General features: G+C 43.2%; 1 protein-coding gene across 5 annotated transcripts in view; it reads left to right on the forward strand.

The window, feature by feature from the left end:
- The window catches only part of LOC134217712 (pituitary homeobox homolog Ptx1-like), an 81,559-nt gene extending 70,148 nt beyond the window's left edge, over window positions 1–11,411 (forward strand). For all 5 annotated transcript variants that reach the window (XM_062696527.1, XM_062696525.1, XM_062696523.1 and 2 more), the window contains exons 6-7: window positions 872–1,131; window positions 9,867–11,411. In XM_062696527.1, the coding sequence (XP_062552511.1) occupies window positions 872–1,131; window positions 9,867–10,106 (500 nt within the window). In that variant the 3' untranslated portion in view covers window positions 10,107–11,411. The remainder of the gene's footprint in view (window positions 1–871; window positions 1,132–9,866) is intronic.
- The last annotated feature ends 2,559 nt before the right edge of the window (window positions 11,412–13,970 follow it).

Consider the following 13,970-nt stretch of genomic DNA (forward strand, 5'->3'; position numbering starts at 1 on the left):
GACACCATGAACAACTTGACAATAAAAATCAAATTGGAGAGGATTCACTGTGTCTCGTCCGTTTCCAAGTTAACCGGGAGGAGAAACATCGTTCGAATTTATGGGATTACGTCAAATGTAATCACATAATTGAATTAGGTGCTGTGTTATTTTTCGCCCCAGACCATGCTTGTTCTTTTAGAGGGGAAGTGTGCGCGTATTACGGCAAGCCACTGGCCAGATATAATCCGGATGAATGGCTAAATTTTGCACAGAAACTTAAATAAACAGTTGAGATAAGACCAATAGTTAGTTATTATCATTTGGTCGGTACATATGTACTCTGTTATAGGGTTCAGAGATATCCGTCACGATTTGCGATCAATTAAATCTGCTAGACGAAAACTCGGACAGAAGAACGGGTGATTTTTGTTGGCGCATGGCGCGATTTGGCAAATTCCCGATCGTTTATAATCGATTAAGATATTTAAACGGTCTTGAAATTCTTCAATACATTTACTACACAATTGATTAAATTTTCGTTCCGGTTGTTTTTAGATCGGAATATTTTTTATGTTATCACCACAAAGATGAGATGACTTTTCTACGACTATAATCGTATTCAACTTCTCCACGTCTTTACAAACGTTTTTATTATACTTCATTGTTTTCGAAGATCATAGTGCAAATTAAAACCATTTCCAACAATATTTTCGAGCAATATACATATTTTTTAAAATACTGGTTGATAACCGTATGGGTAATTACGACTGTGCATTGAACTGCAACAATCAATATTTTTATCTGATGCATGTAACTTATGCACTCATCATTCAAAGTTCCACTCAAATAAATCTTTTTCTTTTCCATCCACCTCCTGTTTCCTGTTCAGGTATCATTCTGTCGAGTCACAGCCCACCGGTGACAACCCCACTGGAACCGTGTCGGATAGCACCGTACGTGAACGTACCATCGCTACGAGGCGCTGCCAGCGTGAACGTGGGTACACCAACCGGTGGAATGTCATCAGCATCAAGCGTGAGTGCGGCAGCTGCTGCCGCCGCTGCAGCAGCAGCGGCCAGCCATCCTGGATTTCCGGCGGCCGCGTTTTCTGCATTCGATTCAGCATTCATCTCTGCGGCAGCACATCAGGTAGGTAAACTTCAACTCGACATTAAATTTTCTATTTTCGATTTTTTATTTATGCCTTCTCGTATACTAAGTACATATACGGCTATATGTTCGCTCCAAAAACAAACCTTTTATAGAAGGCACGGAGACCTGTGGTGTTATATGCCGGTTAATTCAGTTCAACGAAATAAAAGGAATCTCATTTTTTTGGGGCACTTTAATTGATTTGCTCGCGACGAATCGCATTCGATGGGGAGTCCTGTCTCATTGTTTCCTATTGATAATAGGATAGCCCGATCGTACTATGAGATTAAAAGTTATGATCAAAATACAAATTTCAAAACCTGTATAGGAAAAATTACAAAATATATTTCGGTAGGAAATATAGCAATGCATATATGCACTGTATTTCTGAATCGTTGTATGTACGTTAAAGTAACCAGATGTCCCGGATTGTGCGGGACAGTCCCGGATTCAGTCTACCTGTCCAACATTGCCAGGTATCCTGGAGAACGTCCCGCATTTCATGGTAAATCCGTAAAGTTTATGAAGTCTGCGAAGTCATTAGGAAATGGGATGTTTGGATAAAATAGACGGGGACAAAATCCGCGGACCAGATGGCCAGGCTATCCTAACTATTAAATATTCCAGGCATTTTAAAGAATCATTAAAAGTTAGGTTGATTTGTCAGCTTTTGGGTAACGCCGAAATCACCGGAATCTTAGTCATTTTAATGAACTTAAAAATGTCTAGAGATATTCTGAGAAGTTTAGAAAAAAAAATGTGACATCAGAAAATGTGTAAAATCTGGAGTATCTGGAGAAAATGCTTGAAACATGCGAAGATTAAAACAGACAATTTCACCGTTATCCAACGATGGTTCAATTGGACTCTTACATAAGACAATGGACAATGGTCAACATTGAGTAGACCAATGAAGAATGTTTCGTTTGTCAAAGACTTTCCACGATTAAAGCGGAAATCGAACTCTCAGCTCATAATACACATCATATACTACAAAATATGCTTAGACAACAGGCACCGTATAGCCACGAGGTCTAAATTGTAAATCATTTCTTATTTCAATAAGTGAATAAAAAACAAAGATTTTGGGGAGTGTGTTTCTATGGAATCGAGCGATTAGCATCATAATGGATGTTGTAGGTTAGAGTTTGGCAAAGTGGATCACGATGAACAGAACTGGGCCATTCACTCCAATGATCCGGATCTTTCAACTGGATCAGATCTTTGGAACAAAACGCAAAAGGATTGTAAAATGTAGAAATTGTTGTTATTCAGGCTCACACTTTTTCACATGCGGATTAAGCACCCATAAAGAATTTTCCATTTTGACATGTCCTTACAAATGCTCAAATAATTTGCTGATCTGGTGAACTGGATCTTAAAAAAAGAGGCACGAATCATTCACTCACATCAAAGGCCCGGATCATTTTAACGGCCATGTGGATTATTCTAGAATAAATAATTTAAAAAATCGGAATATTATTTTTAAATAATCGAAGTTGTGTCGCTCTTCATGAAATTTTAAGTTTTCTCTAGGATATCAAAATTTGGACTTAACTTTGGAAATGAAATACTAGATTTAGATTTGAATGACGTTTTTTAGTGACACAACAGATAAGTGATACCGATAACGTGTAGAGTTTTCTCTTATTTCTGTTACTCTCACTCACCTATTTGAATCGTTCGGAGCTCGAATCGGAGGCTGCATTTCATACAATATCGAAACTACTAGTTAGTAAGCTCATCAGCCACTAACACGATTAGACTTATAAAGTATATAGACTGAACAGCACTGTGTTTCCTTAAAAATGTTTAGTGAATTCGTCTATGCTCTGAAGTGTTGAGAAGAACCTATTTGCATACTGTAAATCAGTGGTTCTCAACCTTTTTCTTGATAGGTACTTTTGCATTAATTGAGCTACCTTGTCTGTAAATGAAAATAAGCGTAACTCACTAGATCCATGAAAAATGGACCTGAAAACTAACGGGCTCTCCATAAGTTGGGTTGAAATTTTCATTATTCCGCGAAACTTTTCAATCCAAATTAAGTTTATACATCAAGCTTCCGAATATCTTGAAAGTAGGCCTTGAAAGGTTTCTGAGCCTCTTGAAGGGAGGGTTCCGAGCCCTTTAAAAGGCGGCTTTTCAGCCTATGAGCCTCTTTAAAGTAGGCTTCTAGAACTCTCGAAAAATAATTCCAATCCCTTTGAAGGGAGGTTACCAAGCCTCTTGAAAGGAATTTCTTGAAAGTTGTCTTCCACGCCTCTTGGTAAAATGCCTCTGAGAAGAATACCGAGCTTCTTGTAGGGAGGCTTCCCAGCCTCTTGAAAGGCTTCCATGCTTCGTGAAAGGAGTCGTCTGGGCCTCTTCTCTTGAAAGAAAGCTCCTGTACCTATGCTCTTGAAAGGAGGCTTCCGGACCTCTTGAAAGGAGGCTTCCGGGCCTCTTGAAAGGAGGCTTCAGGGCCTCTTGAAAGGAGGCTTCCAAGCCTCTTGAAAGGAGGCTTCCAAGCCTCTTGAAAGGAGGCTTCCGGGCCTCTTGAAAGGAGGCTTCCCCGCCTCTTGAAAGGAAGATTCCAGGCCTATTTAAAGGAGGCTTCTGGCCTCTTGAAAGGAGGCTTCCGGGCCTCTTGAAAGGAAGCCTGGGCCTCTTGAAAGGAGGCTTCCAGGCCTCTTGAAAGGAGGCTTCCAGGCCTCTTGAAAGGAGGCTTCCAGGCCTCTTGAAAGGAGGCTTCCAGGCCTCTTGAAAGGAGGCTTCCAGGCCTCTTGAAAGGAGGCTTCCAGGCCTCTTGAAAGGAGGCTTCCAGGCCTCTTGAAAGGAGGCTTCCAGGCCTCTTGAAAGGAGGCTTCCAGGCCTCTTGAAAGGAGGCTTCCAGGCCTCTTGAAAGGAGGCTTCCAGGCCTTTTGAAAGGAGGCTTCCAGGCCTCTTGAAAGGAGGCTTCCAGGCCTCTTGAAAGGTGGTTTCCGGGCCTCTCGAAAAGAGGCTTCCGGGCCTAAGGAGGCTTCTAGGCCTCCTGAAAGGAGGCTTCCAGGCCTCTTGAAAGGAGGCTTCCAGGCCTCTTGAAAGGAGGCTTCCAGGCCTCTTGAAAGGAGGTTTCCAGGCCTCTTGAAAGGAGGCTTCCAGGCCTCTTGAAAGGAGGCTTCCAGGCCTCTTGAAAGGAGGCTTCCTGGCCTCTTGAATGGAGGCTTCCGGGCCTCTTGAAAGGAGGCCTGGCCTCTTGAAAGGAGGCCTGGGCCTCTTGAAAGGAGGCTTCTGGGCCTCTTGAAAGGAGGCTTCCTGGGCCTCTTGAAAGGAGGCTTCTGGGCCTTTGAAAGGAGGCTTCTGGGCCTCTTGAAAGGAGGCTTCTGGCCTCTTGAAAGGAGGCTTCTGGGCCTCTTGAAAGGAGGCTTCTGGCCTCTTGAAAGGAGGCTTCCGGGCCTCTTGAAAGGAGGCTTCCGGGCCTCTTGAAAGGAGGCTTCCGGGCCTCTTGAAAGGGGGCTTCCTGGGCCTCTTGAAAGGAGTCTTGCGGGCCTTTTGAAAGGAGGCTTCCTGGCCTCTTGAAAGGAGGCTTCTAGGCCTCTTGAAAGGAGGCTTCCGGGCCTCTTGAAAGGAGGCTTCCGGGCCTCTTGGAAGGAGGCTTCCGGGCCTCTTGAAAGGAGGCTTCTGGGCCTCTTGAAAGGAGGCTTCCGGGCCTCTTGAAAGGAGGCTTCCGGGCCTCTTGAAAGGAGGCTTCCGGGCCTTTTGAAAGGAGGCTTCCGGGCCTCTTGAAAGGGGGCTTCGGGGCTCTTGAAAGGAGGCTTCCTAGGCTCTTGAAAGGAGGCTTCCGGGCCTCTTGAAAGGAGGCTTCCGGCCTCTTGAAAGGAGGCTTCTGGGCCTCTTGAAAGGAGGCTTCCGGGCCTCTTGAAAGGAGGCTTCTGGCCTCTTGAAAGGAGGCTTCTGGCCTCTTGAAAGGAGGCTTCTGGGCCTCTTGAAAGGAGGCTTCCGGGCCTCTTGAAAGGAAGCCTGGGCCTCTTGAAAGGAGGCTTCCGGGCCTCTTGAAAGGAGGCTTCCGGGCCTCTTGAAAGGAGGCTTCCGGGCCTCTTGAAAGGAGGCTTCCGGGCCTCTTGAAAGGAGGCTTCCGGGCCTCTTGAAAGGTAGCTTCAAGGCCTCTTGAAAGGAGGCTTTCGGCCTCTTGAAAGGAGGCTTTCGGCCTCTTGAAAGGAGGCTTCCGGGCCTCTTGAAAGGAGGCTTCCGGGCCGCTTGAAAGGAGGCTTCCGGGCCTCTTGAAAGGAGGCTTCCGGGCCTCTTGAAAGGAGGCTTCCGGGCCTCTTGAAAGGAGGCTTCCGGGCCTCTTGAAAGGAGGCTTCCGGGCCTCTTGAAAGGAGGCTTCCGGGCCTCTTGAAAGGAGGTTTCCGGGCCTCTTGAAGGGAGGCTTCCGAGTCTATTTAATTCTGGCTTTTGAGCCACTTCAAAGGAAGCTTTCTAGAATGTTGAAAGGACGCCTCTGAGACACTAGAAAGTGCACTTCCAAGCCTATTGAAAGAAGAATTTCGAGCTTCTTGAAGGGAGGCTTTCCAGCCTCTTGAAAGTTGGCTTTCCAGCCTCTTGAAAGAAAGCTTCCGTGCCTCGTGAAAGGAGTAGTCTAGGCCTTTTGAAAGAAAGCTCCTGACCATCTTAAAAGGAGGCTTCCGAGCCCTTTAAAGGAGGCTTCCGGAAAGGAGGCTTCCGGGCCTCTTGAAAGGAGGCTTCCGGGCCTCTTAAAAGGAGGCTTCCGGGCCTCTTGAAAGGAGGCTTCCGGGCCTCTTGAAAGGAGGCTTCCGGGCCTCTTGAAAGGAGGCTTCCGGGCCTCTTGAAAGGAGGCTTCCGGGCCTCTTGAAAGGAGGCTTCCGGGCCTCTTGAAAGGAGGCTTCCGGGCCTCTTGAAAGGAGGCTTCCGGGCTTCTTGAAAGGAGGCTTCCGGGCCTCTTGAAAGGAGGCTTCCGGGCCTCTTGAAAGGAGGCTTCCGGGCCTTTTGAAAGTTGGCTTCCACGCCTCTTGGTAAAAGGCCTCTGAGCCTCTTGAAGGGAGGCTTCCGAGCCTATTTAATTCTGGCTTTTGAGCCACTTCAAAGGAAGCTTTCTAGAATGTTGAAAGGACGCCTCTGAGACACTAGAAAGTGCACTTCCAAGCCTATTGAAAGAAGAATTTCGAGCTTCTTGAAGGGAGGCTTTCCAGCCTCTTGAAAGTTGGCTTTCCAGCCTCTTGAAAGAAAGCTTCCGTGCCTCGTGAAAGGAGTAGTCTAGGCCTTTTGAAAGAAAGCTCCTGACCATCTTAAAAGGAGGCTTCCGAGCCCTTTAAAGGAGGCTTCCGAGCCTCTTAAAAGGAGACTTCCGGGCCTCTTGAAAAGAGGCTTCTGGGCCTCTTGAAAGGAGTTTCCGAATCTCTTGAAAGTTGGCTTCTACGCATCTTGGTAAAAGGCCTCCGAGCCTCTTCAATGGTGGCTTTTGAGCCACTTCGAAGGAAGCTTCCGGGCCTCTTAAAAGGAGGCTTCCCGGCCTCTTGAAAGGAGGCTTCCCGGCCTCTTGAAAGGAGGCTTCCCGGCCTCTTGAAAGGAGGCTTCCCGGCCTCTTGAAAGGAGGCTTCCTGGCCTCTTGAAAGGAGGCTTCCTGGCCTCTTGAAAGGAGGCTTCCTGGCCTCTTGAAAGGAGGCTTCCAGGCCTCTTGAAAGGAGGCTTCCAGGCCTCTTGAAAGGAGGCTTCCAGGCCTCTTGAAAGGAGGCTTCCAGGCCTCTTGAAAGGAGGCTTCCCGGCCTCTTGAAAGGAGGCTTCCCGGCCTCTTGAAAGGAGGCTTCCCGGCCTCTTGAAAGGAGGCTTCCCGGCCTCTTGAAAGGAGGCTTCCCTGCCTCTTGAAAGGAGGCTTCCGAACCTCTTGAGCTGCTTAGAAGAACATATCAAATAGTTTTAAAAATCCATCAACGTGTAAAATGCATTTAAGTTTGACTGAATTTTGCAAGCAAGGACAATTTAAATTTATTTCGATTTCAAAAGAACAGTAAGATCGATTGATTGTTACGTTTATTTGCATGCTCCAAATATGTGCATGGAAATACATTAAAAACCACAATATATTTTTATTTGTGAATGCTTCTAAGCTACTTGGAAGAAGGCTTCCGAGAAACGTGGAAAAATGCTTCAAATCTTCTTGAAACGTGGCAACCGAGTTATTCAAAAAAAAAAACCCTGGTTAATCCACCTAGCGGTGATGGTGCCTTTCTCGTGCGTTATAAAAATAGTATTTTGGCCATTACTCTTGCGCCCATAGTCCGATCTTTCCATTTTTCAATAGGAAACAATGGTAGAGTATTCTGCGTCGAATGCAACTTGTTGCGAATAAATCGGTTAAGGATAGATGCCTGAAAAATGAGTGACATTTTTTTACTCAATTTTTCTATATAAAAGTGGTATTTTGGCCATAACTTCCGAGCCCATAGTACGATCTGACCAATTTTCAATAGGGAACAATGGAAGAGTATCCTGCGTCGAATGCAACTTGTTGCGAGTAAATCGGTTAAGGATAAGTGCCTGAAAAATGAGTGACATTTTTTTACTCATTTTTTCTTTAAAAAAAAGTGGTATTTTGGCCCTAACTTCTGAGCCCATAGTACGATCTGACCAATTTTCAATAGGGAACAATGGAAGAGTATCCTGCGTCGAATGCAACTTGTTGCGAGTAAATCGGTAAGTATCTGAAAAATGAGTGACTTTTTTTTTGGGTGGGTGCGCACAGACACACACACATACACATAAGCACACACACACACACATACACACAGACATCACCTCAATTCGTCGAGCTGAGTTGATCGGTATATAACACTATGGGTCTCCGGGCCTTCTATAAAAAGTTTGTTTTTGGAGCGATCATATAGCCTTTACGTATACTTAGTATACGAGAAAGGCAAAAAGAAAGCCTCCATGCCTTTCAAACGTAGGCTTCCGAACATTTAGACTCTAGATTTCAGTTCAGAAACATATTCTTAACGTATTGTTCAACATTTTGTTTCGATCAGGTAGATTGCATAGAAGAGATTTTTTTATAATTTGTTAACTCGATGTTTTGTCCTTTTGATCCTTTGTTCCACAGCCCCTCATACACTGTGCTGGTTGATGAAGGCAGGGTTCAATTGACTTTGATTTATTGATCGCTATGCATATTATTTACAAGTTTAAGACAAATGAAATGAAAACATACACAAGTATCAAAACTGTATAAATTAATTTTGATTGGAATTGTAATACGTCCGCCATTACGGATTTTTGTCCGAGGTACCCCCTGGGGGTACCTTTGCTGGCTCCTTGCTGGGGTACATGTACCCCAGGTTGAGAACCGCTGCTGTAAATGATCGAAGCGAGTATCGTACGTAAAGTCGGTTTATGTATAATGCCCAAGCACTATGATTTCGACAAAATGGAGATTTTCAGCAAAATAATAACAAACTAATATGCTGATTACTTTGTTTAAAAAAATTGTGTCTGCGAGAATTCTTTAAGAAACTACGTCAGCATAATTTTCTGGATTTTCTGAGTCCTGAATCACTTATGCAGTCTCGCCTCCGTTGTACACGACGAGCTTTTTTGTTAGTATAGTACTTTCTACAACGGTGCAAGTCCTTGAGGGTTAAGAATTAGCTACAGAACATTCGCCTTAATTAATATTTCTACTACAAAGCATTAGGATTACAAATCCTTAGACGAAAAGTACTTTGGTGAGTCCAGTACAAAGTATTGGTGTAAAACCATAGCTGGTTTCATGTTGTGTCAGAAGCTCGACCAAAATCAAACTAAGGGTTTATAAGGTTGCAATTGTCAATTTTGATCAAGTTTGGACCCCCTATTTGTATGGATGACTTATTTTTAGTATCAAACGTAACGCTTGGTCTGACTCCCTCCGAAAACAAATGTAAATAAAATGCCAAACGCTTGGAACAGTGCCCGATACAGCCATTTCTAAACATCCGACGACGTATGCTTAAGACGTGACTTTTAAGTGCAGTAGAGAATTGGCCTTCACCTTGAGAATTGGCCTTCGCCTTCACCTTCTCTCCTAGTAGAAACTAGATGGAACATTGAATTGTCCAGTTTATTCACGGAGTGCAACAAAACCCGAAATTATCAACAATCTGTCTCCTGGGATCCCTTCTTTTTGAACTGCTCATCCGTTCAGCACTCGGTTCGGCCCGCGTGGCCCTTAGGTTCTCCTAAACCGTAAAGGACCCCGTTGTTCATTATCGGATGAATCTGCTGGCCGTTGGCTTTAGTCGCCAATGATGTCTTATATTGACCTGACAAGGTGGCTAAGTCAGGGTCGACCAATTATTTCAAGAATAAAAGACGTAAGTACCGCACGGTCCAGAACCACCCACACACCGACTGTCCTTGAAGCGTTTGAGAGTTTTTTGTGTTGCGGAAAACCCTTCATTACCCAATAGCTAGCTGACCATGGGGTTGCCGGATAGTATCTTCTGTCTTCAGTTCGTTAGTTACTGCTGGTTGTGGACTGGTTTTCGAAATGATTTCAAAAAAGCTGCGTTAAACCACTCTCACATTCCACGATTTGAATATGTTAAACTCTCAATGTTTAGTACCTACCATCAATTTCTAAAATGGAGATTTTCTTCAAAAACATATAAATACGGATCATACCCCCTCAATGCACCTATTAATTTGCATAGCACCTCATTCCTAATTTTCTCTTTTCTCTCATCTCTTTCCACATGCATTTCCTCAACTCGGCGCAGTACGCGGCTGCGCTGTCCTCTGGAACCGTTCCGACGGGGCTGTTCTCTCTGTCCCAGTATCGACCGACATCGGCGGCAACGGCAGCCGCCGTGGCCACAGCTGCTGCTGCCGCGGCTTCCGTTTCGCTGCCCGGCTTCACCGTTGCGCATGATAAAAATTCCAGTATCGTCGACCTGCGGCTGAAGGCGGAGAAGCATAAAGAAAACCAAAAGAAAATTGTAAATAACGTGTCGTCGTAAAAGGATAGGGCGCCCCATGGGAGGTGGAAATCCATCTCCACCCACATATGTTGCGATAGAGAGGAGAGTGCCAAGTTCAGTGAAAGCACTGCAAGCGAACACAGTGGTCCTAATGGGTTTAAATAAAAGTGAAGTTATTATTCTTAAAAAAAATATATGTATATATAAAAATGATTCTCATACTTTGAAGCAGTATGCTTTATTCTTTAAAAAGCGAGAAGTGTAAGAAGTATTACGAGGGGTGATTGGCTGTCGAAGAAAGTCATTTTTATTGTAATTTGGGGAGGCTAGCGATCTTGTCTTTGGCCCAATTTGCAGACGACACAATTTGTATTTAGGGAATGATCACGAATGGCGTAACGCTTAAGGAACGGGATGCACGTGAAGTATTACGACCCATCCAATTATAGACGCTGTACATGAAAAGTGAGTCATGGAGAAATTTGCCATTTTTTCCGTTACTTTCTTTTGTGAATTTTCCGTTAATACAGTATGGCGTTAGGCGTTCAATTGTCTTTTCAGCAACTATAATCTGCTAATTGTTGCCATCTGACCTCACAACTTTGACAGGTACTGCTCCAAATTTTCAAAGGTACTGGTTCAAAATCTGATTTGAGGTGATCTGATTTTTATCTATATTACATAAATTTTGTAGGGGTTTCAACTCCTATTACGGAATCATACTTCTATTGAATGAGAAATCCTGTTAAAGAAATCCGAATAACATAGCTTTATAAAGTTCTGCAGCGTATGTACTTGGCCTACAAGTGTGTAACATAAAAGTAGAGTTATGAAGGTATTTACATGGTTTAGATAAATTTGGTATTTTTCCTGGTTCAGATCCCATATGATCACTCACGAACAGATGTGACAAGAACATTCTGCAGAAAATCTATCATCTGCTATACCATCTGTCGTGCATGTTGAATGAAATTAAAAGCTATATAAAGTTATCAACAGAAAGTGATGTACTCGACTCTGATTATGAAATTAAAGAAATTACCGATCAGATAAATTCAAAACGACAGTTGAATGATCAATGGGAATTTTTACAATGTTACTTCTGTTTGGCTGTGATTGCACTAGACAGAAAAAGACCATATGACGCAAGAAGAATGAAATCTAACTCTTTGGATAAGATCTTTGGAATGAAGCACATTATGAAATGATAATACAATAATTAATTTCTAATACACCGCGTTTTGTACACGTGTCGAGAGTATTCCTCTTTGGGAAAACCTATCAATCAAAAATGTAAATTGAATGAACTAATAAGATAATAGGAAATAAACTCTGTTCGACATTAATAAGAATCAACAGTTGATCTATTGAATTATTATCCGAATACCAATACCACCCAATACTGAATCCACAGATAGAGCTCGAGCCTTAGTACAATATGCTGCTCTCAAGCTCAAGCTCATTTATTGTTGAACATCTCTTTATTTTCGGGTTCTTACCATAATTACGTTTACTTTTGGATATTGTACCAAGCAGTTTAATCAATTAAAGTTTTGTTTTTAAATCTCTCGTTTAAGCCATCAAAGATCTTCAGTGAAATTGTTGAAATTGTGAAAAACACAGTGAAACAGTGAAATTATTGACCATCTTTGATTTCAAGTGAACACACTTGGACCCCAGAGGACCAACTCGGCTCGAACATCTGTTCACCAGTTGATAATCGTCCGAGTACCAGCGAGAGACTTCAACCCTCCAACCACAGACAAACAGACATAACACTCGTCAAATTTCCATCGTTCACTGAATTACTGGTCAATTCAAATAATTATTAGTTGGCCAATTGATCACTTGTGGCGCGCGCATCGGATTTGCTCAAGTTTGACGTTTACTCACTACCGCCATCTGGTTTGTGATTTGCCCAACTAACTGAAATCAACAGATGTCGTTAATGTTTGTATGACGATGAATTTGATGAGTAAATGTTCAATGTGTTATGTCTGTTTGTCTGTGCTCCAACCTAATGTGCATAGCGCAACCTTGCTAAGATAGCATGCCGCAATTGCCACAGTTATTGGGCTCTTAGGGCCGATGTCCACGTAGCGGTTTTTTAAGCTGCGTGCACGTCTCATCCACGCAAGCTACCCAGCATCTAATGGAGTAATGCACACGTATGGGTGTGCACGACTGCATTTGATGCTGGTTAGTGGTTACCTTGTGTGGACGCGGCGAGCACGCAGCTTAAAAAAAAGTGCTACGTGGGCATAGGCCTTTAGCTCTTGAGCTGCAGAAGATCGGCGTGAGCGTGGTAGCAATCCAGCAAACCGGAGAACGTGAATTCCAAGCAGTGAATCCTATTGAAGACATTTCATTTAAGCACCAGATCCGATATAGTGGCAGCGACAGAGTAGAACTCGAAATTTGGCTCATGGTGATAGATAAGCAGATGAAACGCGCCATCCGGTGGAAGCTGAAAACCGACCGCATCTGCGTATTAAAATCAAAATTTCAAAACATTTTTTTAACTACAGCATGTTCCCTCCACGAACGATAAGCCTGATGACGTGAAGGATGCGTTCTGTGAGATCCTTCATAGTGCCTTTATAGTAGGACGGACTGCAGGGACTATGTCCAAGGGCATGACGATCCATTCCCAGGCCATTTGCGAGCTGTGGTGTCTGGCTAGGATGTGGTGGGATTTGACAGTGGGCTCTGTTAAACTACTATAAAAAGCTGCATGCACCCGCAAGTAGGCTCCGCCAAAGCAACCGTCTGCCGCTTAAACCGCGTAAGCCCAAGTCCAAGTTAGGTGGGCGCTAAACAGACCTGACACGACGGCCCCCCGAAGAGACAAAAGGTTTGCGCAGGCCTAATAAGCCACCTTTAAAAGTAACCATTACAAACGATGTAGAAAATCGACATACAATACATATCGGCAACTTCGGATACAATACACATATCGACATTAGGGTGTCCCAAAATTGGACAAAGTCTGGGATTTTGGGGGCTCAACCTTCAAATGAAAGCTTAGGGCAAAACAAAAGAAAAATTGTTCTACGACAACTCTGGGAAATGACGTTTATGGGTGGCCCCGACGCGTTTTATGAAAAAAGTGCATTTTTTATAGGTAACATCGAAAATACCGGTATATCGGATAGAAATTCGATGAAACCCATCCATTTTATATTTTTTGCATTTAACTTAGGGTCTATACTTTATGGTAAAACTTTGATACCGCATGTTTTAGGTCTATATATTTTTCACTGATGCTTTAAATGCCCAAAAATGATGAATTTTTCTTAATATTTTTTTATTAATGCATCCAAAACGGGTATCCATCATAATGCCTTCGAAACTAGATATACATAGAAAGATGGGGAATTTTATAACGAATATTTTGCTAAAAATAGCAACCTCCTATCTCTATCCGTTTAAAAGTTATTCACGATTTACTACAGCTTGGAAAAAGACTTTTTGAAATTTCGGATCATAATACCTGGATCATGTTTAAGTAAAAAAACGCCTACTTTTCCATACCAACCAAATGAGCGCTTTAATAACCAATATAGTATTCATATGAGTTGCATAAAATTGATTTTAATACTTATTTGAGTGTTATAATGGAAACCCAACGATGGACCAGCAGTAACATGACTGACTACAAATTGTTCAGTTAGTCTGGGTGAGTGCTCAAATAGATTGATGAATATGGTTTCAAAACTACCCATAGGTAGGTTCAGTTTTCGTGTCATGGTTTGTCGAGCTGTGCAATGTTTCTCGATAACATGGAAATTAGTTGTTTTGTGACCATCTTGATTTTTTGCAAGAACGATCATGTGAAGCAAATCCAACTAGATCATTTTGATATCGATTTGTCATATTTTACGCCATATTGAAGCTCATTTT

Source organism: Armigeres subalbatus, chromosome 2 (genome assembly GCF_024139115.2).
Source record: "Armigeres subalbatus isolate Guangzhou_Male chromosome 2, GZ_Asu_2, whole genome shotgun sequence".
Lineage (NCBI taxonomy): Eukaryota > Metazoa > Arthropoda > Insecta > Diptera > Culicidae > Armigeres > Armigeres subalbatus.